This window comes from Nicotiana tabacum, chromosome 13 (assembly GCF_000715075.1).
Source record: "Nicotiana tabacum cultivar K326 chromosome 13, ASM71507v2, whole genome shotgun sequence".
Classification (NCBI taxonomy): Eukaryota; Viridiplantae; Streptophyta; class Magnoliopsida; order Solanales; family Solanaceae; genus Nicotiana; species Nicotiana tabacum.
In genome coordinates, this window is record NC_134092.1 from 59,475,014 (window position 1) to 59,502,960 (window position 27,947).

Sequence of the window (27,947 nt, forward strand, 5' to 3'; positions counted from 1 at the left end):
ATCAGTTGAAGATTAGGGCTTCAGATATACCTAAGATAGCTTTTAAAACTCGTTATGGTCATTATGAATCCTTGGTGATGTCATTTGGTTTGATAAATGCCCTAGCGGCATTCATGGATTTGATAAACGGGGTGTTCAAACCTTATTTGGATTATTTTGTGATTGTCTTCATTGATGACATCTTGGTTTACTCTCGTAGTAGGGAGAAGCATGAGCAGCACTTGAGAGTAGTGCTTCAGACTTTGAAGGATCAGAAGTTTTATGCTAATTTTTCGAAATGTGAGTTCTGGTGGGATTCCATTGCATTCTTAGGTCATGTTGTGTCTAGTGAAGGTAAAAAGGCTGATTATAAGAAAATTGAGGCGGTTCAGAGTTGGCCTAAACCTACTACTGCTACAGAGATTAGGATATTCTTGGGATTGGCAGGCTACTATCGTCACTTTGTGGAAAAGCATCCATTGCAGCCTCATTCACTACGTTGACTCAAAAGGGCGCTCAGTTCATATGGTCTGATGAGTGCGAGGAGAGCTTTCAAAAGCTCAAGACTGCTTTGACTACAGCCCCAGTATTGGTGTTGCCCGTAGATTCCAGGCCATACACCGTGTATTGTGATGCTTCACGCATTGGTCTTGGCGTGATGTTGATGCAGGAGGGTAAAGTAATTGCTTATGCGTCATGGCAGTTGAAGAAGCCTAACGAGAAGAATTATCTAGTTCATGACTTAGAGTTGACGGCGATTGTGCATGCGCTTAAGATTTGGAGGCATCACTTGTATGGTGTGTCATGTATTGTTTACACTGATTATCGGAGTCTTAAGCATTGTTCAAGTAAAAGGATTTGAATTTGAGGCAGCGGAGGTGGCTTAAGTTGCTTAAGAATTATGATATTTCTATCTTGTATCATCCGGGTAAGGCACATGTTATAGCGGATGCCTTTAGTAGAAAGACGGAGAGCATGGGGAGTTTGGCATTTATTCCGGTAGAGGAGAGACCTTTAGCTATAGACGTTCAGGCCTTGGCCAATAGATTTGTGAGATTAGATATTTCTGAGTCCAGCAGAGTTCTTGTTTGTGTTGTTGCGCAGTCGTCCTTGTTTGAGCGCAGCAAGACTCGCCAGTATGATGATCTATATTTATTGGTGCTTAAGGACACGGTGCAGCGAGGTGGTGCTAAGAACGTGGTTTATTAGGAATGACTGTGTTATGCACCTTCAGGGTCGGATTTGTGTTCCTAATATTGATGGTTTGAGAGAATTGATTTTTGAGTAGACTCACAATTCGAGGTATTCTATTCATCCAGTTGCTACGAAGATGTATCGTGATTTGAAGCAGTATTATTAGTGGGAGAGGATGAAGAAGGACGTTGTTGGGCATGTGTCACGGTGTTTGAATTGCTAGCAAGTGAAGTATGAGCATCAGAAACGGGTGGCTTGCTTCAGAAAAAAGATATACCGGAGTCTATAGATGTTCAGGCCTTGGCCAATAGATTTGTGAGATCGGATATTTCTGAGTCCAGCAGAGTTCTTGCTTATGTTGTTGCGCAGTCATCCTTGTTTGAGAGCGGCAAGACTCGCCAGAATGATGATCCATATTTATTGGTGCTTAAGGACACGATGCAGCGAGGTGGTGCTAAGAATGTGATTATTAGGAATGATGGTGTTATGCGCCTTCGGGGTCAGATTTGTGTTTCTAATATTGATGGTTTGAGAGAATTGATTTTTTAGTTGACTCATAATTCGAGGTATTCTATTCATCCAGTTGCTACGAAGATGTATCATGATTTAAAGCAGCATTATTGGTGGCGAGGGATGAAGAAGGACGTTGTTGGGCATGTGTCACTGTGTTTGAATTGCCATCAAGTGAAGTATGAGCATCAGAAACGAGTGGCTTGCTTCAGAAAAAAGATATACCGGAGTGGAAGTAGGAGCGCATTACTATGGACTTTGTGGTAGGCTTTCCACGGACCTTGAGGAAGTTTAATGTTATTTGGATCATCGTGGATAGGTTGACTAAGTCAGTGCATTTCATTCCAGTTATGCCTTCCACTTCAGAGAGGTTGGCTCAAATCTGCATCAAAGAGATTGTCCCGTTTGTATGGGGTGCCTGTGTCTATCATTTCGGATCGGGGTCTCAGTTCACATTGCCCTTTGGACGGCTGTTTAATAAGAGTTGGGTAAGCAAGTGGAGCTTAGCACTGCTTTCCAGCTACATACGGATGGGCAGTCTGAGCAGATTATTCAGATCCTTGAAGATACGTTGAGAGCATGTGTCATTGATATTGGAGGATATTGAGATCAGTTCCAACCATTGGCAGAGTTTGATTACAATAACAGCTACCAATCAAGCATTCAGATGGCTCCATATGAGGCCTTGTATGTTAGGCGGTGTCGATCTCCTATTGGTTGGTTTGAGCCTGGTAAGGCTAGGTTCTTGGGTACTAATTTGGTGCATGATACTTAGGAGAAGGTGAGATTGATTCAGGAGCGGCTTCCCACAGCACAGTCAGACAGAAGATTTATGGGGATATCGATGTTATTCAGCTGACCTCCAGCGATGCCTTATGTCTGCTGATGTTACCTTCTTTGAAACTCGGTCATACTTCACAGGCCTTGGTAATCACTTAGACATTTCTGAGGTTCTATAAGTTCATCTTTTGGAAATTCAATCACTATTTCCCCCTCACCTTCCTCCTCAGCTCCATCACCTACGGCTCCAACTCTAACTCCAGTTCCACCACTTATAGCTCCTCCTGCATCCTCAACAGCAGAAGTCTCCCAGGAACACCACTCTTGACTTATCATCGTCGTCCGTGCCCAGCATCAGGCCCAGCTGATTTACGTCTTGCACTTGACCCTGCTTCTACAGCAAACTTGTCTCCTTCTAGTCCACCGATTTCACTTCGAAAAGGTATATGGCCCATACTTAATCCTAATCCCCATTATGTCGGTCTAAATTATTATCGTGTGCCATCAACCCATTATACGCTTGTATCATCGTTGTCCTCTGTTTCCATCCCTAAGTCTACAGGTAAAGCACTATCTCATCCAGTATGGCAATAGGCTATGATTGACGAGATATATGCTTTACATACGAGTGGTACTTGGGAACTTGTTCCTCTTCTTTAAGTAAATCTACTGTTGGTTGTCATTGGATGTATGCAGTCAAAGTTGGTCCAGGTTGATCAACTCAACGCACGTCTTGTTGCCAAAGGGTATACTCATATATTTGGGCTCGATTACAGTGAAACTCTCTCCGTGGCTAAATAGTATCAGTCCGCCTTTTTCTATTCATGGTTGTTGTTCGCCACTGGCCTCTCTATCAGTTGGACATTAAGAATGATTTTATTCACGATGACCTTGAGGATGAAGTTTATATGCAGCAACCACCTTGTTTTGTTGCTCATGGGAGTCCAGTGGCCTTTTATGTCAGTTGCGCCGGTCACTCTATGGTCTAAAGCAGTCTCCTCGAGCCTGGTTTAGTAAGTTCAACACAGTTATTCAGGAGTTTGGTATGACTCGTCGTGAAGCTGATCACTCCGTGTTTTATCGACATTCTACTTCAAATCTCTATATTAATCTGGTGGTTTATGTTGACGATATTGTTATTACCAGCAATGATCAGGATGATATTACTAAGTTGAAGCAACATCGCTTTCAGCACTTTCAGACTAAGGATCTGGGAAGATTAAAGTATCTTCTGAGTATTGAGGTCGCTTAGTCTAGCTCAGGTATTATGATCTCACAACAGAAGTATACCTTAGACATTCTTGAGGAGACAGGAATGATAGGTTGTAGATTTGTTGACACTCTTATGGATCCGAATTCTAAACTTCTGCCAGGACATAGGGAGTTGCTTAGCGATCCTGCAAGATATAGGTAGTTGGTTAGTAAATTAAATTATCTTACAGTGACTAGACCTGATATTTCCTTTCCTGTGAGTCAGTTTATGGATTCTCCATGTGATAGTCATTGGAATGCAGTTGTCCGCCTTCTTCGGTATATAAAATCAGGTTTAGGCAAAGGATTATTGTTTGAGGATCGAGGCCATGAGCAAACCGTTGGATACTCAGATGTTGATTGGGCAAGATCGTCTTCTGATATACGTTCTACATATGGATATTGTATTTTAGTATGAGGTAATTTAGTGTCTTGGAAGAGCAAGAAACAAAATGTGGTTGCTCGATCTAGTGCAGAAGCAGAATATCGAGCAATGGCTATGGCAACATGTGAACTAGTAAGGATCAAATAGGTTCTCAAGGAGTTGAAATTTGGTAAGATCAGTCGAATGGAACTTGTGTGTGATAATCAAGCTGCTCTTCATATTGCATCGAATCCGGTGTTCCATGAAACAACTAAACACATTGAGATTGACTGTCACTTCGTCAGAGAAAAGATACTCTCAGGAGATATTGCTACAAAGTTTGTGAAGTCGAATGATCAACTTGCAGATATTTTCACCAAGTTACTCAATTGTCCTCGTATTAGTTACGTATGTAACATGCTCGGTACATATGATTTATATGCACCGGCTTGAGAGGGAGTGTTAGATAGTTATGTAATTAATATGTAATTAGTCTGAGTCCCACATTGAATAGGAGTAGGATATGTATTATTTATAGTTATAAATAGGGTTCATTATATTATAATTAATACATCAATAATATATTTTTTCCCGTGCTTTCTCACAAAATCCAATATCAATATGGGGTTTCTATCCGCACATTTCGTAGTGATAATGCCCCAGAATATTTGTCTTCTCCATTTCAATAGTTTATGAACTCTCATAGGATCATTCATCAAACATCTTCTCCATACACATCTCAATAAAATAGGGTAGCTGAAAGGAAGAAGAGGCATCTCATTGAGACTGCTTGTACCTCACTCATACAATCTCATATTTCATTGCATTTTGAGGGGATGTAGTTCTCACATCTTGTCATCTTATTAATCGTATGCCGTCCTCAGCTATCCAGAATCAAGTTCCATTCTCTGTCTTGTTTCCTCACTCATCTTTGTTCTCGCTTCTACCCCGTATCTTTTGGAGCACGTGTTTTGTTCATAACCTTACTTCAGGAAAAGATAAGTTACATGCCGTACTCTTAAGTGTGTATTTCTAGGTTACTCGAAAATGCAAAAGGGATATCAATGCTATTCATCTGACCTCCAGCGGTGCCTAATGTCTGCTGATGTTACCTTCTTTGAAACCCAGCCATACTTCACAGGTCCAATCGATCACTTAGACATTTCGGATGTGCTACCAGTTCCATCTTTTGGAGATTCAGTCACAATTTCCCCTTCATCTTCCTCCACAGTTTCACTACCTACAGATCCAGTCCCATCACCTACGGGTACAATTCAATCTTCTACAACTCCACTACTCCTGACTTATCATCACCATCAGCATCCAGCATCATGTCCAAATGATTCACGTCCTGTATCAGATCCTTCACCTACTGCGGACTTCTCTCCTTCTAGTCTATTGATCGCACTTTGGAAAGGTGTTCGATCCACTCTTAATCCTAATACCCATTATATTGGTTTTGAGTTATCATCATTTATCATTACCCCATTATGCCTTTGTGTCATCTTTGTCCTCTATTTCTATCCCTCAGTCCACATGTGAAGCCCTATCTCATCCTGGATGGCAACCGACTATGATCGAAGAAATCTCGGTGTTACAAGCTAATGATACTTGGGAGCTTGTTTCTCTACCTCCAAGCAAATCTATCATTGGTTATCGGTAGGGGTATGCAGTCAAAGTTGGTCCAAATGGTCAAATTGATTGCCTTAAAGCCCGCCTCGTTGCCAAAGGTTATACTTAGATATTTGGGCTTGATTGTAGTGATACTTTCTCTCTTGTGGCTGAAATAGCATATGTCCGCCTTTTTCTATCCATGGATATTGTTCGCCATTGGCCTCTCTAACAGCGAGATATTAAGAATGTTCTTCTCCACGGTGACCTTGAAGATGAAGTTTATATGGAGTAACCACCTAGTTTTGTTGCTTAGGGGAGTCTAGTAGTCTTGTATGTCGCTTGCGCCGATCTAAAGCAGTCTCCTCGAGCTCGGTTTGGGAAGTTCAGCATAGTTATTCAGGAGTTTGGCATAACTCGTTGTAAAGCTGATCACTCTGTATTTTATCGACATTATGCTCCAAATATGTGTATTATTTGGTGGTTTATGTTGACGATATAGTTATTACTGGCAATGATCAGGGTGGTATTACTAGTTTGAAGCATCATCTCTTTTAGCAATTCCAGATTAAGGATATGGGCAGAATGAAGTATTTGTTAGGTATTGAAGTCGCTCAATCTAGCTCTAGTATTGTTATTTCACAAAGGAAGTATACTTTAGACATTCTTGAGGAGACAGGAATGACGGGTTGTAGACCATTGACACTCATATGGATCCGAATGATAAACTTCAGCCAGGACAGGGAAAGCCTCTTAGAGATCTTGAAAGATATAGACGGTTGGTTAATAAGTTGAATTACCTCACAGTGAGTGACCTAACATTTCCTTTCTTGTGAGTGTTGTAAGTCAATTTATGAACCGTCCTTGTGATAGCCATTGGGATGCAGTTATCCGAATTCTTCAGTATATAAAATCAGCCGATTACTATTCGAGGATCGAGACCATGAGCAGAACGTGGATACACAAACGCTGATTGGGCAAGATTACCTTCTGATAGACATTCTATGTCTGGATGTTGTGTTTTAGTAGGAGATAATTTGGTGTCTTGGAAGAGCAAGAAATAGAATGTGGTTGCTCGGTCTAGTGCAGAAGCAGAATATCGAGTAATGTCTATGGCAACATATGAGCTAGTTTGGATCAAACAGTTGCTCAACAAATTGAAATTTGGTGAAATCAGTCAGACAGAACTAGTGTGTGATAATCAAGTTGTCTTTCATATTGTATCAAATTTGGAGTTCAATGAGAGGACTAAACACATTGAGATTGATTGTCACTTCATCATAAAAAAGATACTCTCAGGAGATATTATTACAAAGTTTATGAAGTCAAATAATCAGCTTGCAGATATCTTCACCAAGTCCATCACTGGTCCTCGTATGAGTTATATCTGTAACAAACTCGGTACATATGATCTATATGCACCGACTTGAGGGGGAGTGTTAGATATGTTGTGTATTCTTAGTGTCCCATATTGGAAAATAGGTAGTGTGTAATATGTAAAGTGTATGTATAAATAGGGCTCAATGTAAGTAAACAGTTAATAGGTATATTAATAATATTTTCTCCCATGCTATTTCTCACACACACCATTTCTCAACTCATAAAGAAGCGCAACGTCTTGCTTTTCTATTCTCTCTGGTTCTCCACAGCTACACAAATTATCTCAATATATCTCCCCATTTTATAGGCAAAAGAGTGGACCTAAACCTCCTATAGAAAGAAATCCTAGATGGTAACAATCAGATAGAAAACTACAATATAGTTGTATAGCAAATATGAGTTAATTTCAAAATAAGAAATTTCTATAGATGTTCAAAGGCAACAACACCAAGGAATAGTGGGAAAAAGATAAACTAACTAGGAGATTGAGTTTCCTAGTCCCTACTCCAGGTCAAACTTGGAAACTGAGTCATCCAAAATAAATGCCTAGAGGTGTCTCATGTCACCTAAGGTCCATAATCATTCAACGTTTTTTTCTAGTCGAAAACCTTAGGTCCTATATATTAAGAATTTTAATTATCATTACCATAGCAAAGTAAAAGACCCATTCAGATCATTGTGCTAATTTCTGGTTATTTTGGTTTTTCTCCAGGTTCTCTTGTAAGATTCAAGATTCCGCTCTACCAAATAAAAGAACCAGATTATAGGAATTAGTCCTGTGAGAAGGGAGAAAGGGGAAAAACAGAAACAATGTTACCAACCCCATCATGGAGAAGGCATTTGCTTTGCAGGCACAAGGAAAGAATTTATAGAGATACATCAGAGGTTTATTTAACACAGTTGAAGAAAAACTTTCTAAGATTCTTTTTCATGGATGTTTAGATATAAGAAAATGTTATTACTTTCAGTATGAACTAACACAATTCCGTGCAGTTCAAATGTAATATACTGCTTCTTTATTCTGTTATTTAATTCAAATGCAACCCACCTGAAGAATGCGAACTTTGTTGTTGTCTCGTGATAAGATCTTACTGATTGCCAAATTTGGAACTATCCTGCAACAATTCGGGACAAATTAACATTAGTATGACCAAGCCGGAAATTATAATATCTCAATACAAGCAAAGCAGTTAATTTCACAATAAGACGTCCTTGGTTGCAAGATAATATAAAGGCTAGGAATTTGCTTTACACTGAATAAGACTATGATTCAACGTGTTTCTATTTCTAAGCACTTCAAACATTGGATGAATTTCTAATGTCAAGTGCTTGGTTTAGTCTGTAGTTTAATTTCATTTTTACCGCACAATAATTAATTGACGAAGATTTACGCATCTTTAGGAAGCTAAGGTTTGTTCTGCCAGAGTTAGTCAAATGATTCTCTAATACCATTAAAATCTTTTACCTTCACAAGAACCAGGATACAGAGATATTTCTCTAAGCCGGTAAATCTGAAACATGGAATTAAACATCAGAGAGACTTTACTTAAGACAAACTAGAGAATGCTACCCTATATTACTGTTTGCAGCTTAAGAAACTTTTATGTAGCTAGCCAAAGGACATCTAGTGATATCTATGAATCAAAGCAAGACCAAGTTGTCCCTCATTTTTGCCACTTTAAGGCACATCAAAAATATTCACTAAGTGAAATGTAATCATCAGAGGAAACAGATATCAATGATGAGTTTACATGAACAACTTACTTAAAAAAACTCAAACATGATCAGAAGAAAGCCCTTAAAACTTACTCTGGAAGACTTTCATAAGCAGTCAAAACATTCCATACTTCACGAACTGGAGCCTTTACTGTAATACTAGCAACAACACAGCGATGAACACCTCCATTTTCCTTCATCCAAAATCAATTTATCAAAGGGACTACCAAAATAATATGGCTTCGCACGAAAAGGTAAGTCATAGTATAAAGTCTATCAATTACCAGTAGACCATCAAATCTTCGGAGATGGACTTCATCCACCACGCATGGCTTGTCAAGTCTGCAAGCTTTCCCAAATATTCCCCAATTATTACTCACATCACTTGTAGCTGGTGCCAACGGGCCAAAAGTGTCTTTGACAAACTTGTCCTTCAAGTTTTCACTGGAAGATTTATTCTCATGGGATATGGCACAATCAATATCTCTCATCACGGAAGTAAGGGAAGAACCAGGTTTTGCTTTGGTATTAGCACAAGTGACAGAAACACTCTGATCACCTTGATAACTGTTTTCAGCTCTGTAGGACAAGGCTTGAAGATTTACTGGGAGGTCTGACCTGATAATCCTCTCCAAGAAAATGGCAGGAAAGTTGAACCTTGGTATGACACTAACTTCATAACTTAGTATAGCTGTTGAAGACCTGAAAAGGAAACTAGGGCAATAAGAAACTAAGAAAGAACTATGTCTGCATGTAGAAATATGTCTTCATCATAAGTGCACTAGGGGAAATTGTCCTTTGACTCGTTTGAGGCCAATTCTCTCCTAATCCTACCTTATTTTCTGAAAAAGGCATTTGCAGGTTTTGACATTACTATGGAAGACAACATAAAAGGAAAATTAGGAAAAGAGAAGTTCTGTCTGCTCCAATAAAGATCTTACCTTTTTCCAGCTCTCACAGACCATCTGCCTTCAAATTTCTTGAAGTCACCGTCAACCATAGAGAAATGGAGTTCGCGAACATTATCCTAAATTTGGAGAATTTATAAAAGATATTAACCAAATCAAGGAAAATAAAGAGCAATGTAAGAAAACGGCTGTCATCTAGTCATAACCAAAGGAATCTTCAAGGAAATGTGCATTTATCACCATCCTCTCAGCAGGATGCAATGCGCTAGTTCTTATTGTTTTACTGCATGAATAGATTTTATGGGTTTTAATTGTACTACTCATCACAAGAGATTGATTTAAAACATAAGAACAGTCGGAGAATATTTTCTTTATGCCTGTTAAGAATTTATATGATTCGATTTTATTAGGAGTTTATTCAGAAATACACTTACCAAAAATGTATACAATTGTAATTGTTATAATTCCCAATCAAGCTTTTCAGCCTAATACTATGTCTTATGCTTTCTGCAACATCAAAAATCCTCGGTCAATTCCGCTTCCCAAATCCAAACTCTCACCATCTTCCATTGGAGTTGTTAGATAGTAGTGTATATAATAATATACTAGTGTCCCACATCGGAAAATAGGTATTAGTGTTATGTAATGTCCAGTGTTGTCAAAGGCTCATTTAAGGCGCGCTTAAGCCCTAAAGCTCATAAAAGCTCAGGGAGGGCGCTTCGCCTCACTTAAGCTGTGCTTCAGTGTAGGCAAGGCACCAAGACGTGCCCCTTATTGCCCATGAATTCTATCTTGAATGGAACAATGCTAGACTACAAATATAATCGGCAAATAAGTGTATTAGTTGTTAAGGAAAACAATATGAATGAATTTGTTACTTTTCTCTTGAATTTCATATATATTTTTATTTTTTTCTTGCATTGCGCCTTTTTTAACTGAAGCCCATACTTAAATTGCGCTTTGCGCTTAAAGCACCAATTGACCTAGAGCGCTTTTTAGAGCTTTTCGCCTTTGACAACACTGGTAATGCCTGTATATAAATAGGGCTCAGTGCAAGACAATTTAATATATCAATAACATATTTTCTCTCATGCCTTCTCACATGGTATCAGAGCATCAGTGAGAAATCTCTAGTATGCAGTAACCAGTGAGTCCGAGACGGTCACCGTGCCTCCTTTCCGGTGACTTTTAGGGTGCTTTTTATGTTACTTCCCCTCAAGTGGGTTTTCCGCAAAACCTAACACCACCACCAGGTGCAGGAAGCTTCGGCGACCAAACACCAGAAAACCACGCCGGCAGAATCCCATCCACGCGCTTCCAAAACCTCTTTACTTGTTACATGTCTTTGCTTCTCACATGTCTTTACTTGTTTCATGCTTTTATTTGTTTCATACCTTATCCTCTTATGCTATGTTGGATTGTGTGACTATTTGGTTGTTTACGTTAAATGACTGGTTTGAGTCTTTGTTGGGGTATCAAGCTCTCGGACATTGGAATGTTTATCGCATCTTGTTCGTGATCTTCTTTCCTTGTGAATTTTATGTTATGTTGTGAATTTTGCCACACCTGGCTGCTTGTCGGGTATTTCCTTATGAATTGATATTATGTTGGATCGAGTTGCATGCTGCAACGGTATTATGTTGGATCGGCCGATCGGGTTGCACGCCGCAACGGTATTATGTTAAATCAAATTGCATGTTGCGGCGGCCAGTGTTTTTAAGAGCGAGAAGCGCAAAAAAGCGACAAGGGCTCGCCTCGCTTCAAAAGCGAAGCGCACGCTTTATTAAAGTGAAGCGCAATTCTTAAAAAACATAATGTAAACCTTGCAAAGACACAATATAAAATTATAAATAATCAAAAAGTTCAAATTGTCAAAATCAAAGCTACTAAATTACTAGAATCAACCTCTTATTCTTCTACTCTTCTTGTTCTTCTTCAAGATTGTCAAAATCTTGAATTCCTCTATTATCTTCATATTGCTCGTCATCTTCCTCCTCCCCCTCCTCTTCCTCTTCATGATCACTTTCATCTTCATCAATTAGGGATAGGGATCGACTTGTAGTAGCCACACTTTTTCCCTTCCTAATCGAGCTTGAACTTGAAATATTCCCCCTTAAACCATAAGGATTCTCCCCAACTCCACTAGCAACCGCAACATCACCCCAAGTGAAATTAGAATCGCCTTCAAATACTTCTTCATCTTCACAATTTTCGGGGACTCCGGTTAGCCACTCATTAGCCTCATCAATATTGTCCAAAAGAATTAGATCAATTAGATTGCGGTGGTTGTAGCGACGCCTCAATGCTCTATTGTATTTTATGAACACTAGATTATGGAGGCGCTTCAAGGTTAGTCGATTCCTCTTCTTTGTACGAATCTGCAAACAAGATGTGTCAACTAATTAGTAGGAGTTGGGACAATTGAGATATAATTTACTTTATCTCAAAACACGAAATAATTCTTTTTATTTCTCACGTGTTCAAAAACGCTCCAGTTCCTTTCACATCTGGATGAGCTACAAGTTAAACTTAGAACTCTGATGGCGAAAGTCTGTAAATCCGGAGTCTCTACACCATATTGGTCCCACCACTCAACTATAGAAGTGAAAAAAAAAAATCAAGAGTTAATAAGTATAAAAAATACATTAAAGTTAGAGCTATAAAATATAGAAGCACTTGGTCACCTGGCGATTTCGTCTTTCTTTGTTTAATAGCAAGTCGGAGCTTAAAAAGTCCCTCGGCTGCCTTGTAAATAGCAAGCTGATCTACTATCTTTTCTTGCATGTCTTCATCTGGGGTCAACTTGATAACCTCATGGAATCCTGTCCACACTTCTCTAGCCAATGAATTATTCTCATGCTGATCATAAAAGAGTGACGGGTTCAGAATAAGTCCAGCTGCATGCAAAGGTCTATGAAGTTGCTCACTCCATCTTGCATCAATGATCTGAAAGACCTTTGCATATTTCTGCTCATCAGTGAATGATGCTTGAATAGCCTCCTTGGCCCTATCCATAGCTTCATAGAGGTAGCCCATTGGTGGTTTTTGCTCCCCATCCACCAAACGGAGTACTTTAACCAAAGGGCCACCAATTTTAAGAGCATGAAGGACATTATTCCAAAAAGAATAAGAAAGAATAATGCGTACAACATCTTTCCCTGCACTTTCCTTTGCAAATTTACTCTTGCTCCATTCCTCTGAAGTGAACAACTTTCTCAAATTGGATTTTTGCAAGTGGATACTATGTAAAGTCAAGAAAGCAGTGGCGAACCTTGTCTTGCCCGGTTTCACCAAATTTTTTTGTCCGGTGAATCTTCTCATCATATTCTATTACAAGGGCCGCTGAGAAATATAAGAATACACCCTAACGCCCTGGCCAAAAACTGTAGAGAAGGGTTTTTCCTTGAAAATGTCCCCGAAGATTAAGTTGATACAATGAGCCGCACATGGAGTCCAATAGACATTCTTGTACGCTCCTTCCACCATGCCACCCGCTTTCACATTTTCACTCGCATTATCAGTGACCACTTGAACAACTTTGCTTGGGCCAATCTTTTCAATGGTGTTCTGAAACAAGGTGAACATTTTGATGTGGTCAGTGGATGAGTCGCTAGCATCAATGGACTCAAGAAACAAACTTCCCTTGGGAGAATTCACCAACACGTTAATAATCATTTTCCCATTTCTTGCCGTCCACTTATCCATCATAATGGAGCAGTCATACTTGTTCCACGCAACTTTATGTTCCTCCACAATTTTATTAGTCTCCTCTACTTCCTTATTTAGATAAGGACCTCTGATTTCATGATAAGTGGGAGGCTTCATTCCAGGTCCGTATTGACCAACGGCCTCAATAAAGTCTCCAAAAGTGTCAGTATAGTTGACACAATTGAAGGGGAGCCCAGCATCATAGACCCATCGTGCAAAAGTTCTAACTGCACGATCCCTCAAAATGTCCTTAGCAATTTTTTGTACATCTTTTCCACCGCTCTTTCCTTCCGGCTTCTTTGGGAAATAGCAATCTATAGGACCTTTAGTCCTACTCGTACCCGTCGATCCATGGCTTGAAGAGATTGCATCTCTTCCCCGTTTTGTTGGAAGTGACAATTCTTCAATATCATCATCACCATCATCATCAAGATTGGTCACCAATGGTTGATGACTCATTTGATTTTTTTGCTCCTTCTTCTTCTCAACAAAATTCTTTATTTCATCCCTCACCTTCGGTGGACATTTCGGACAACTTGTGACGTTTCTATCGCCACCAATAAGATGGAATTTAAAGCAATAAATTCCACCCGTTGTAATCTTGTTACAAAATTTGCATACAATATTTGTATTCTTCTCATTAACTCTATCGCCATATCGCCAAGCCGGGTCTTTATCTTTCGATCTTTGAGACATTTTGAAATCCCTATTAAGATATAAGAAAATACATAATCAAATAAACTGAAAATACATATAATATATATAATAATTAATTTTATAAACCGAAATACACATTAAAAAAATCAAATAAACTAAAATATAACATATATAATTTTCTAAAATGAAATACATATAAAATTAATCAAATAAACTGAAAACATAACATATATATAATAATTAATTTTATATACTGAAAAATACATTAAAAAAATCAAATAAACTGAAAAATATAACATATATAAATAATAATTAATTTTATATACTGAAATATACATTAAAAAAATCAAATAAACTAAAATATAACATATATATATATATAATAATTAATTTTCTAAAGTGAAATACATATAAAATTAATCAAATAAACTGAAAACATAACATATATATAATAATTAATTTTATATACTGAAAAATACATTAAAAAAATCAAATAAACTGAAAAATATAACATATATAAATAATAATTAATTTTATATACTGAAATATACATTAAAAAAATCAAATAAACTAAAATATAACATATATATATATATATAATAATTAATTTTTAATTTTATAAACTGAAAATGCATATAAAATTAATCAAAATAACTGAAAAATAACATATATATAATAATTAATTTTATAAACTGAAAATACACATAATATTAATCAAATAAACTGAAAATATAACATATATGTGTGTGTGTGTGTGTATATATATATATATATATATATATATATATATATATATATATATATATATATATATATATATATATATATATAATAATTAATTTTATAAACAGAAATACACATTGAAAAATCAAATAAACTGAAAATATAACACACATGTATAATAATAATAATTAATTTTATAAACTGAAATACATATAAAATTAATCAAATAAACTGAAAATATAACATATATATAATAATTAATTTTATAAACTGAAATACACATTAAAAAAAATCAAATAAACTGAAAATATAAAATAAACTGAAAATATAACACACATGTATAATAATAATTAATTTTATAAACTGAAATACATATAAAATTAATCAAATAAACTGAAAATATAACATATATATAATAATTAATTTTATAAACTGAAATACACATTAAACAAATCAAATAAACTGAAAATATAACATATATATAATAATTAATTTTACAAACTAAAATACATATTAAAATTAATAAATAAGAAGAATAAAGAGGGTTGGGGGGAACCAACGCCTGCACTAGCGCAGACACTGGACGAGAAAAACTAAAAAAGAGAAGAAGAAGAAGAAGAAGAAGAAAGAAGAAAGAAGAAGAAAAGAAGAAAAATTACCTGGAGGCTGGAACCCTAGTTGGCTGCTGCTGCTGCTAACGTTCAATTTTTGGCAAGACAAAGAAAGGTCTTTTCACTTTGGGTCTGTTTTGTATAACAAAAACAAAGACCCAAACTTTTTTTTTTTCAAAATGACCCCTTTGGGCAGAAGCGCTCGCTTCTGCGCTTTTCGCTTCTGGATCGCTTCTCGCTTTCTTGGCTGAAGCGATCGCTTCTGCTGGTCGTGTCGCCTCGGTAAGGAAAAAGCGACAGCTTCTCGCTTCGCCTCGCTTAAAGCGACGAAGCGCTCGCTTTTCAAAACACTGGCGGTGGCATTATGTTGGATCGGATTGCACGCCGGCATTATGTTGGATCGGGTTGCACGCCGCAGCTGTATTATGTTTGGATGTGATTCCTTGTGCGTATTTCATGTACATTGTTTTTCCTTCGTGGAAATGGTTCATAAGGTTATGTCTTTATTTGCTATATCTATTAACTTGCTCAATAGTTCTCTTATTTGATGCCCTTACTGTAATTCGTCATATCTCTTGTCTTGTTTCCTGCTTATTATCTGACATGCATTTTAAGTGAGTATCTTTTGACTTAAAAACTTTGCCACTATTTCACAGAGGTTAGTCAAGATACTTACTGCGTACATGGGGTCGGTTGTATTCATACTACACTTCTGACCTGAAAGGCGGTGAGTATGGGGAGTTTGGCATATATTCCAGTTGGGGAGAAACCTCTTGCAGTTGATGTCCAGGCCTTGTACTATCATTTGTTCATGGTAGTATAGGATTTATATTTCTGTTTATGTAACTTCCAAACAGATGATTCTTGCCATCATTGTAAATTTCAATCTTAGTTGCTTCTGACTTGTACTTCCGGATCATGGGATAGTTGTACTGAAATTGTATTCTTATTTCTCTATTTATTTAGTATCTTCAGTTTGGCTGATGCTTGATGTTAGATGTTACTTGGTTTACCTAGCGGGTTTGGGTTAGGTGTATCACGCATTGATGGGATTTTGGGTCGTGACAGTATTCGTACTATTCGAAATCAACATCCTGTCTATAAATACTTGAGTTATCATCAGTTATCCCCATCATACTATAGCTTCATGTCTACCTTGTCGAATGTTCCTATATCAAAGGTTGTTAGCAAAGGATTGGAACATCCATGCTGGAGAGATGCCATGATAGAAGAAATGACTGCTCTACATGCCAATAACACTTGGGAATTGGTTCGGTTACCAAAGGGTAAATTTACTGTTGGATCTATATAGTGAAGGTGGGTCCAGATGGAAAAATTGATCGGCTGAAGGCTTGCCCGGTTGGCAGAAGATATATTTAAATTTATGGCCTCGATTATGGTGACACATTTTTCTCTGATTGCCAAAATTGAGTATGTCCCAATGCTTATATCCTCAGCAATGCGTCGTTGACGCTTCATCAGTTAGATGTTAAAATGCCTTTTTGCATGGAGAACTGGCTGAGGAAGTATATATGGAGCAACCACCAGGATTTATTGCTCTGAGGGAGTCAGACTTTGGATGCCGTCTAAGGCGATTGCTCTATGCTTTAAAATAATCACCAAGAACATGGTTTGGAAGATTCAGTTCCGTAGTTCAGCAGTTTGGGATGTTTCAACGTGCAGTAGATCATTCTATGTTTTATCGACATGATAGTCTAGAAAAATGCATCTACCTGGTAGTCTATGTTGATGATATCGTCATGTAACGATCAAGAAGACTTCTTCATCTAAAGCAGTATCTGTCCAACAACCAAGGAATTAGGATAATTGTGAATTACACGGGAAAAATAATATAATATTGATGCCCCCAGGGCCTAGCTTAAGTGGCAAAGGGTGGTGGATTTGTATCTTAGGTCACAGGTTCAAGCCCCCACACCATGCAAAGCAAAGCCTGGTATTTAAGTGGAGAAGGGTAGAGGGGTGGGCCCATTATCCACCGAGTTTCGAAGGTTGCGGTTGGTCCAAAGGATCGGCCCCAGAAGGATATCTCGGTCATCAAAAAAAATAATATAATATTGACTTATTAACAATGATACAATGAACCATATATATAATACATGTTCTACTCCTACTACATATGGGACTAGGATTATTTACATATAACTATTTAACTAACACTCCCCTCAAGCCGGTGCATATAAATCATATGTACCAAGCTTGTTACATATATAACTAATACGAGGACCAGTGAGGGACTTGGTGAAAATATCGGCAAGCTGATCATTCGACTTCACAAACTTTGTAGATACTGAGAGTATCTTTTCTCTGACGAAGTGACAGTCAATCTCAATGTGTTTAGTTCTCTCATGGAACACCGGATTTGATGCAATATGAAGGGCAGCTTGATTATCGCACACAAGTTCCATCTGGCGATTGTTTGATCCAAACTAGCTCACATGTTGCCATAGCCATTGCTCGATATTCTGCTTCTGCACTAGACCGAGCAACTACATTCTGTTTCATGCTCTTCCAAGACACCAAATTGCCTCCTACTAAAATGCAACATCCAGACGTAGAACGTCTATCAGAGAGCGATCCTGCCCAAGCATCTGAGTATCCAACAATCTGCTCATGGCCTCGATCCTCAAACAATAATCCTTTGCCTGGAGCCGATTTTGTATACCGAAGAATGCGGACAACTGCATCCCAATGACTATCATAGGGAGAATCCATAAACTGACTTACAACACTCACAGGAAAGGAAATGTCAGGTCTAGTCACTGTGAGATAATTTATTTTACCAACCAATCGCCTATATCTTGCAGGATCGCTAAGCGGCTCCCCCTGTCCTGGGGAAGTTTAGAATTCGGATCCATCGGGTGTCAACGGGTCTACAACCTGTCATTCTTGTCTCCTCAAGAATGTCTAAGGCATACTACCGTTATGAGATCACAATACCTGAGCTAGACAGAGCAACCTCAATACCTAGAAAATATTTTAGTCTGCCCAGATCCTTAGTCTGAATGTGTTTAAAGAGATGTTGCTTCAATTTAGTAATACCATCTTGATCATTGTCGATAATAACAATATCGTCAGCATAGACCACCAGATAAATACAGAGACTAGAAGGAGAATGCCGATAAAACACAGAGTGATCAGCTTCACTACGAGTCATGCCAAACTCATGGATAATTGTGCTTACCAAACCAGGCTCGAGGAGACTGCTTTAGACCATAAAGTGACCGGCGCAAGCAACATACAAGGCCATGAGACTCCCCCTAAGCAACAAAACCAGGTGATTACTCCATATAACCTTCATCCTCAAGGTCACCGTGAGGAAAAGCATTCTTAATGTCCAACTGATAGACAGGCCAATGGCGAACAATAGCCATGGATAGAAAAAGGCGGACTGGTGCTATTTTAGCCACGGAAGAGAATGTATCACTGTAATCGAGCCCAAATATCTGAGTATATCCTTTTGCAACAAGACGGACCTTAAGTCGATCAACCTTGCCATCTGTACCAACTTTGACTACATAAACCCAACGACAACCAACAGTAGATTTACCTAAGGAAGAGGAACAAGCTCCCAAGTACCACTCGTATGTAAAGCAAACATCTCGTCAATCATAGCATGTCGCCATCTTGGATGAAACAATGCTTCACCTGTAGACTTAGGGATGGAAACAGAGGACAAAGAAGATATAAAAGCATAATGGGGTGATGACAGACGATGATAACTTAAACCGACATAATGGGGATTAGGATTAATTGTGGTCCATATACCTTTCTGAAGTGCAACCAGTGTACTAGGAAGAGACAAGTCCGCAGTAGGAGCAGGGTCAGGTGCAGGACGTGAATCAGTTGGGTCTGATGCTGGGCGCGGACGACGATGATAAGTCAAGAGTGGTGTTCCTGTGGCTGGGGATCTAGGAGGAGCAACAGTAGACTCCTCAACGGTTGGTATTGGTAAGAATTCTACGGTTGAAGGTGGAGGAGGAGCTATGGTAAACTTTTCAAAGGTCGGTATAGGTAAGACCTCAGATATATCAAGATGGTCAGAAGAGGTAAAGACAGGTTTAGACTCAAAAAATGTGACGTCAACTGACATAAGGTACCTCCGAAGATAAGGTGAGTAACAACGATATCCCTTCTGAACACGAGAATAGCCAAGGAAGACACACTTGAGAGCACGAGAAGCCAACTTATCTTTCTCAGGGGCTAAGTTATGAACAAAACATGTGTCCCAAAAATACGAGGGCGAAGAGAGTATAAGGGTGACTGGGGAAACAATACCGAATACGGAATCTGATTCTGGATGGGTGATGAAGGCATCTGATTAATCAAATAACAAGCTGTGAGAACTGCATCGCCCCAGAAACGCAACCGAACACGAGATTCAATGAGAAGTGTGCGAGCAGTCTTAATGAGGTGCCTATTCTTTCTCTCTGCAACCCCATTTTGCTGAGGGGTATAAGGACAAGATGTCTAATGAATAATTCCTTGAGAAGTCATAAACTGCTGAAACTGAGAGGATAAATATTCTAAGGCATTATCAGTGCGAATAAAAACACCAAATTGATTTTTTATTTCAGCAGAAAAATTCTTGAATATAGAAAACAATTCAGAACGATCTTTCATTAAAAAGCCAAGTACAACTTGAATAATCATCAATGAAACTAACAAAATAATGAAATCCCAAGGTTGAAATAACTCTACTATGACCCTATATATCAGAATGAACTAAAGAGAAAACAGACTCTACATGACTCTCAACACTACGCAGAAAGAAGGCTTGGGTATGTTTCCTAAGCTGACACGACTCACAATCTAATGTAGACGAACTAGACAAACTAGGCACCATCTTCTGAAGCTTGGATAAACTCAGATGTCCTAAATGTATGTGAATTAGGCCTGGAGGATCTGTAACTAGACATGTTGTGGAGAGATTGAGTGAGTTAAGGTAGTAAAGGCCTTCTGATTCACGCCTTGGTGCCAATCGTCTGTCCCGTACTACGGTCCTGCATAATAAAATAATCATCACTAAAATATATACCACAATGGAGGGCACGAGTCAAACGACTAGCAGATGCAAGACTAAAAGGACAGCCAGGGATATAAAGAACGGAATCTAGAGTGACCGAAGATAGGGGATTAGCTTGTCCAACTCCTTTTGCTTTAGTTTGAAACCCATTCGCTAAAGTAACAGCGGGAAGAGACTGTGAATACACAATATTCGACAAAAGTAATTTATTACCAGAGATATGATCAGAAGCGCCTGAGTCCATGACCCATGGTCCAAGAGTACTAGATTGGAAAACACAAGAAAAAAAATTACCAGCAACAAAAGTATCAATATGAGCAACCGAGGCTACTTGTGGAGATGTCTGCTTACTCCATACTGAAGGAACTCATTATATTCCCCTTCAGATAAAGAAAATCCCAGGTTACATGTAGTCTCGGTCTGAGCAACATAAGCATTTTTTGGTGGTCGACCATATAAAGAATAGCACACTTCACGAGTGTGTCCAAGTTTATTACAATAAGAACACTTGGGTCTAGATCTTCAAAAACGACCACCTCCTCATCTACTCTCCATAGTTTGAGATGCCCGATTTTCCACTATCTAGGATGCGAGAACAGAGGAGTCAAGTGTTTGTGATGCGATCACTGGGTGATTTGGTGCTGCAGCAAGGCGAAGTAATCGAGAGAATAATTCATTAACTGTAGGGATAGTCGGGCTAGGCAAAATCTGGTCACGTACTGAATCAAGGTCATTAGGAAGTCCAGCGAGTGTACGAACTAGAAACATCTTCCGTCGTTGCTCTTGTTGCTTTTCAATACTAGCAGAAACTGGTATCAACTTCTCAAATTCCTCCATAACTGCATGTACTTGTCCCAAGTAAGTAGGCATATCCAATTCCTGTTTCTTCAAGTTTGTCATTCGCGATGTCACATCATAGAATCGAGATATGTCATTAGTGTATAAAATGCGAGCCTTTTCCCAAAATAATTGACATGTCTGGAATGGACGAAACAAGGCCATCAGCTTGGAATCAATAGATCGCCACAATATACTACACAATTGAGCATCGATCTTTTCCCAAAGTGCTTTGGCCTTTTCATCTCCCTCACTAGCCTTTTTTGGTTAAGTGATCTTGAACACTTCAACCCTTGCACCACAATTCAACAGCGGAAGCCCAAGCTAAATAGTTTGGACTTCCCATTAAGGGCTCTGAAGTAATCATAAAGCTTGAATTTACAGAACCCGTATTTTTAGAACCAAATACATCAAATCCAAGAGACATGGTTGTACCAAATAGCAAAGACAAGTACGACCAGCAATAATCTCACCAGAAAAGTGAAGAGAAATGGTCGGAATATGAAAATCACCGGAATCTAGAAAAACAGTTGCCAGAAAATAGAAAAGTCGTTGGAAAAATAAAAAGGTTGTTGGAATGTGATGAAACTTGAATGGATAGGGTCGGAAAAGCCTTGCGAACAAGCTGTCTCAAAAAAGGTCGGCCAAAAAATGGTTGGAAGAGCGCGTGGGCCCTCATCTCGCTGGAAAAAAAGAAACTCTGATGGGCGCGTGAGAGCGCGTGGAGACTGATGTCGGAGATTCTTTTCGGGATTTGGTCGCCGAGGGTTGGAGGACCTTTTGGTGATGTTGGTTTTTGCACAACACCACAAGAAATTGTTTTGAAAAAAACAGCCCCACAAAGGTCGCCGGAATTGAAGCACGGCGACTGTTTCGGCTGGGTTTTCTTTCCCGGATATTTTCTCACAACCTTGCTCTGATACCATGTGAATTACACGGGGAAAATTACATTATATTGACTTATTAACAATGATACAATGTGCCCTATATATAATACATGTTATACTCCTACTACATATGGGATTAGGATTATTTACATATAACTATTTAACTAACAATAATTAAAGTACTTTTGGCGATCTATACAATCTAAGACAAGTATTGCGATTTCACAAAGAAAGTACGCCTTAAATATACTAGAGGTGACCGCCATGGCAGAATATAAACCTATTGATACTCCTATGGAAATGAGTGTCAAACTTGTTCTTGGATAGAGACAGCTTTTGACAGATCCTGGCAGAGACCGAAGATTGGTCGGTAAGCTGAATTACCACGACTAGATATTTTATTTGCAGTAAGTGTCATCTGTCAATTCCTCCAAGCACCGTCTAAAGGTCATTGGGATGCAAGAAATTCGTATCTTCAAATACATCAAAAGAGCTCGAGAACAAGGATTCTTATTCAAGACAAGGGTCATCTAGACATTGTTAGATATTTTCATACGGATTGGGCAGGTTCTCCATCATATAGACGTTACACTTTTGGATATTGTCTTGTGATTGGAGGAAACCTAATCTCTTGGGAAAGAATAAAGCAAGATGTTGCCGCCAGATCTAGTGCATAAACAGAATATCAAGCTATGCCCCTTGCCATTACTTAACTTATCTGGTCGAAATAACTCCTCCAAGAGTTATGGTTTGTAGAAGTCAAACAAATGAAGTTAATTCGCAATAATCAAGTTGCTCTCCACATTGCCTCAAATCCTGTTTTTCATTAGAGGGACAAAACATATAGCGGTGGATTGTCATTTAATTAGACACAGGATCAAGTCCAGATGCTTAGTCACCAGCTTTGTTAGCTCGAAGGATCAGTTAAATGTTCTTACTAAATCCCTAAAATGACCTCGGATCGAATACATTTGTAACAAGCTTGGAGCTTATGATATATAAGCTCCTGCTTGAGAGGGAGTATTAAAATTCTATATGATTTGATTTGATTAGAGATTTGATTATGAGCTTATTCTGTAATTATACACTAGTCAAAATTGTATGCACTGTAACTGCTATAAATTATCAATCAAGCTTGAGGGAATAATCAAGCTTTTCAACCTAATACACTCTAATTTCTCAATGCCAAGACTATGGAAGTTGGTAAATAAGTTCACAAGAGCTCAATTACAAGTCTTCCATCTTTCAGAGATCTTTTCAATCACTCAGCATATTAACTAAATCAAATCTATGTACCACATCTAACATTATTATGTAATGAATCGGCATCTCTTTTATGTTGACTAAAGAAAATATTCCTAGCTTAATTAAATAGCCTGACTCTGTTGCAGTGGCAGTTTGAGCCCAAACCCATTTGACCCCCCCAACCTATCCAAGGTTGGGCCGGTCATTGACCCGTCTATTTGTTGAACTCAGCCCATCTTGACCCAACCATCTCAGACCATCTAAAGTTTAGCTGATTTTTAGCCCAAATTGATCCCTGAGTAGCTTTACTAAAATATCTTTAAAATAATTCTTTTTTGTTTGATATGTTATATATGACCATAACAAAAGGAAAAAAAAAGTCTTATTTGATAAAAAACAATTCATAAGAAAACAACAAACAATTATCAGCGAAAGGCAGTTATATTTTCTTTACAGCGAGTTGAAACCTAAAATTTTGGCCACAATGTTGCAGAGTTCATTTTAGTAAAGACTTGGGGTCCTAGTCGGGTCAATTCTACCTTGGGCGCCTCACTCCTAGTAAAAAATGGTTTTGACGCAAACAGCCACCGGAAAAGTTGCACAGCGACCGTTTCTTCCCGTAATCGTTGGTAGATTGCACAACGAGTATTTTCTCACTACCTCTCTGATACCATGTGAGAAAGCACGGAAAAAAAATATATTATTGATATTCTATTAAATGTTTTACAGTAGCCCTATTTATAACTATACACAAATCACAATACATATTCTACTCCATATGCTACACATGAAATGCAGCTGCGAAATGGATCTGAAAATTGTTTAGATATACACAAATATTGCTATTAAGGAGACAAGCTCTGAAAATTAAAATTTAGAAAGGAAGCTCCTAGGAGATCTTTCTCATGAAACAGCGAAGTAACTGACATTCTTTAGACGTCTCCCAGTGTTCTAGATGACTGCTGGAAAAGCGAATATTGTTCTATATGCGGAAAAATAAGAAGAATTATCGCTGCTTGTGAAAAATGTAATCATATTCGGCACAATGACTTTGCTTAGGAGAAGCGCACTCGAAAAGTTATAAAGTCTATAAGTACCATTTAACCCCAGACACCTATACTTAAATACAGAAGAAATTTCATATAACTAATAACCACTTCTTAAGTAACATTTTCAAGTTGAGTCAACTGTCATGTTGGGATAATTTATAGAAACCCCCATAGCTTTTGCATCTGACGCATTTGGCTCTGGAGATTTAAGGATCAGTATGTCATAGCTTAAGTACAATGAATGAAAACTAGAACAATACAGTAGTCATACCCTCACTTAATCGAAACAAAAAGATATGGGAATTTCGACTGTCAAATGGGTTTGGTATTTGGCTCTATGGAGATTGACGTGAATCCAGTAACTGATAAACAAAAGCAAAATAACCAAAAGGAATTGCTCATTTGCAACTCCATCAATTGGATAAGAAATAGGGAAGAGGATAGGCAATGGACAAATATTATTTATCAAGAAAACTGGATAGACACTAGTAAGATACTCTCTGTATTGGCTTATTTTCCAGCAGATTAACTTTTTGTTTTTCAGACTTACTTGTGGCACAACTCTTGTTTCTAGACAAGCATGGACTGTAGTCAGAGTATGCTAATAGTCTACTATTAATTTAAAATACCCAATCAAATTTTTATGTGAGCCTTCATAGATTAGAATGTCACAGCTCCCAAAAACAGATTTCATATGCTTACCGAGTTAATGAATTCTTGAAGATCCAATACAACGCGAGCTTCTATGTGCCAATAAAGCGCTTGTTGGAGACCTCTTTGCTCCAACCAAATCCGTCCAGGACATGGACAAGTAATTCTCCTACTGTGATTAACAATTCATTCATGCGTCAGCAATCTAGTGCAAAGTTGCAAAGTATATGCATAAATCATCATAGCCATAGCCACAAATATATGAAATACGAATTTCATGGGAATATGACAGACAGAAAACTTCAAGATAATATAAAAGTTGCAGTATCTGATGATAGATTCTTCCTGGCGTTCAGATGTTAAGTACAAGTTAATTTTTTTTAGTTTTGGAAATACGAGATCGAAACATTTCCCAAATGTCATCAAATATGGATGTTAGCAAAGACTGCAGAGACACCTAATTCAGATATCCATCTCTACTGTGAGTATTATGGTCATAAATGTGTTTATGCTGAAATTGTACCTGCAAAAGGTGCAATACAGCATCTCACTGCAGTAAGTCGTAGGCATGTCTCTGATTGCAGTGAATGGCTCACTAACCACAGAGGATTACAAGTGCAAAATACGAACTTCACTAAAAACAGAAGATATAGATAAAGAGAAGGGAAAGTAGGGGAGGAAGAGTATGAGCCAAGAGCAAGAGTTTCTCTATTTCTCCTAAGAAACAAGGAGATGGACTCAATTGTGACATGGTGGCTTTGACATAACATGGACTGGGGCAAATGACACTACGCTCTCCAATGATGTAGAATAGGAAAACATATATTTCCGTTAGTAATCTATATGACTCAAACCTAATTAAAGGCTGTATTCTTGTACCATACATAGGCTAGATCAGAAATAGAAGTGCATAGTTGAAACTGAACAAGAATTTTAAGACAACAAGATCTACGTTGGGGGGATTTCTGCTATTAGCAGCAACACAAGGAAGACATCGTTACAGCACTATTGATCAATTGTAGCACGTACGTCTCTGTCCAGTTTAAGGAACGTCCTGGACTGCCCCTTTCATTTCCTTCTCTTCCTTTTTTGCCAATTTTTATGTGTTCCTTTCTACATTCCTCCATCATTACACTCTTGCTATTCAAACCAAAAAATGTCATCAGACATCATGCAAGTTATGCTTAGGGTATCTGGACCAGACAAGTCTCCAGAGAGAAAAAGAGGAAATACTAGAAAAAAGTCAAATGCATGGTTCGCCCACATACCTCAAGATTCAAAAAGGCATCATACGAGTTAGAGTGTTAATGCATGTTTTATAATTATATATCCCTCTGCTCCAAGTTAGACTTTTACCCCTTTCTTTTTGTCGTTTATCACATTCAGTTCCCAGTGATCCCACATGTATATTTCTTTTTTAGTAATTACCACCTGTATATTTCTCCCTATATTAAACCTCTCACATCTTAAGAACTGGACATCCAAAGTGGAACTTTGTTCTCTTTCGAACCTGGTGTATCGCCAGGGTAGTGATTACCCCATGTCTTGTACAAAGGGATATGGCTACCTGATAACCCTAGGTAAATCTCACAGCGGCAAAACACGAAAGAGATGTCGGGTATATAAGGGATCAAGACTTTAGACCCTAGTGACACAGGAAATGCAGAGCAGCGCTATCGCGACGTTGAGTCCCTAAGCGGGTGTATGTGACACACCTAGACAAATCAAAGAGGGGAGAGATGAAGCAAGTCTTAGTTGCAAAGCCGTTTGGGCATAAGCCCGGACAATATCACTAGTGGGCTATTACAATAGCAGTAGTAACTCTTTCTGTAATAGCAGTAGTAACTCTCAATGCAGTAGTATCAATGTAATATGTTGTATTACTCTACCTTAATATCTACAATGATATCCTTTGAAGCAAAACAAAACAGAAAAAAAAAAGATAAGGAGAATCTAAAACAAAATCAAATTTTGGAAAACAGAAGAATACATTTTCTACAACAATATAATGGGGTGTGTATACATTAATTGGTGTTACCTGCTAACGAGATTAGGGACGAAATCGGCAAGCCTTTCGTAGTCAGTGAGAGCATTCCAAACAGAATTCACATCAGCGTTCACCGGAATCTCAGCTTTAATCCTCCGTTCTCGCCAAGACACCACTTCCACTTCACACCGAACCTGCGCGGCAACCACCACATCTCCTCCTCCGCCTCCTAACAGCGGATCCTCTCTAATTCCTCCTTTTCTGCTATTGTAGGTATAGGAATTCCTTCTGCTTCTATGACTACTGACAATCTGATGCTTATTGACATCCAATCTAATACTGTATTCGGAAGCTGAGAAGCTGGCTTGAGAAGATAGTACTGATGGAACTTTCTTCACATAGTTTGTAGGTCCGATTATGAAACTGAAACACAAAGAACGCATGCTCCGACCAAAATTTTGTCACTAAGAGAAAAACGGGTAGTAATGGTGACTAGTGAATGTGAACAACTTGGTTATCTAGTCTAGTTTTAATTTGCTTTGATAATGCCAGAACTAATTTTTATTGGGGCAGGTCAAGAGCTGCATAATCATGTTTACTCTATGCTTTGACTGATGTGGTTGCCTTACTTCGGTAATACTCTATATTTGCGCTTGACCGTTAATTCCTGACCACTTATTTACACTTGCTATGGATAGAGGGTAAAGAACGAGCGGTCGCATAGGCTTATGATTTTATTTTATTTTTGTGGATAATGATTGTAATTTGATTCGAAAAAAAACTTTTAAAAGAAAAGGAGATTTTTAAAGTTTTAAGGATAAAATGGTAAAATAAAAAGTCTAAAGTTAAATTATT

The 27,947-nt window shown here is 38.2% G+C and overlaps 2 protein-coding genes across 3 annotated transcripts in view; both read right to left on the minus strand.

Annotated features, from left to right (window-relative positions):
- The window catches only part of LOC107820383 (uncharacterized), a 39,528-nt gene extending 11,796 nt beyond the window's left edge, over positions 1 to 27,732 (minus strand). For both annotated transcript variants that reach the window (XR_012698012.1, XM_075227993.1), the window contains exons 1-6: positions 27,144 to 27,732; positions 25,157 to 25,277; positions 9,727 to 9,812; positions 9,070 to 9,487; positions 8,879 to 8,979; positions 8,118 to 8,184 (exon numbers count right to left, since the gene is read on the minus strand). Coding sequence is in view for 1 of the 2 variants with exons in the window: in XM_075227993.1 (XP_075084094.1) it covers positions 8,118 to 8,184; positions 8,879 to 8,979; positions 9,070 to 9,487; positions 9,727 to 9,812; positions 25,157 to 25,277; positions 27,144 to 27,535 (1,185 nt within the window). In the remaining variant the exon portion in view is untranslated. The remainder of the gene's footprint in view (positions 1 to 8,117; positions 8,185 to 8,878; positions 8,980 to 9,069; positions 9,488 to 9,726; positions 9,813 to 25,156; positions 25,278 to 27,143) is intronic.
- Positions 12,081 to 13,037, minus strand: LOC107795274 (uncharacterized). Its single transcript, XM_075227994.1, has 2 exons — positions 12,378 to 13,037; positions 12,081 to 12,288 (listed from the first exon to the last, which is right to left on the minus strand). The coding sequence occupies exons 1-2, from the start codon at positions 13,015 to 13,017 to the stop codon at positions 12,137 to 12,139; spliced, it is 792 nt and encodes a 263-aa protein (XP_075084095.1). The 5' UTR covers positions 13,018 to 13,037; the 3' UTR covers positions 12,081 to 12,136.
- Positions 27,733 to 27,947: the final 215 nt, after the last annotated feature.

Excerpts from the sequence above, each read along its gene's own strand:
- LOC107795274 (XM_075227994.1), bottom strand. The coding sequence starts at position 13,017 with ATGATGAGAAGATTCACCGGACAAAAAAATTTGGTGAAACCGGGCAAG. Across the intron at positions 12,289-12,377 it reads AAGAAAGACGAAATCGCCAG|TTGAGTGGTGGGACCAATAT; the intron begins GTGACCAAGTGC and ends TCACTTCTATAG.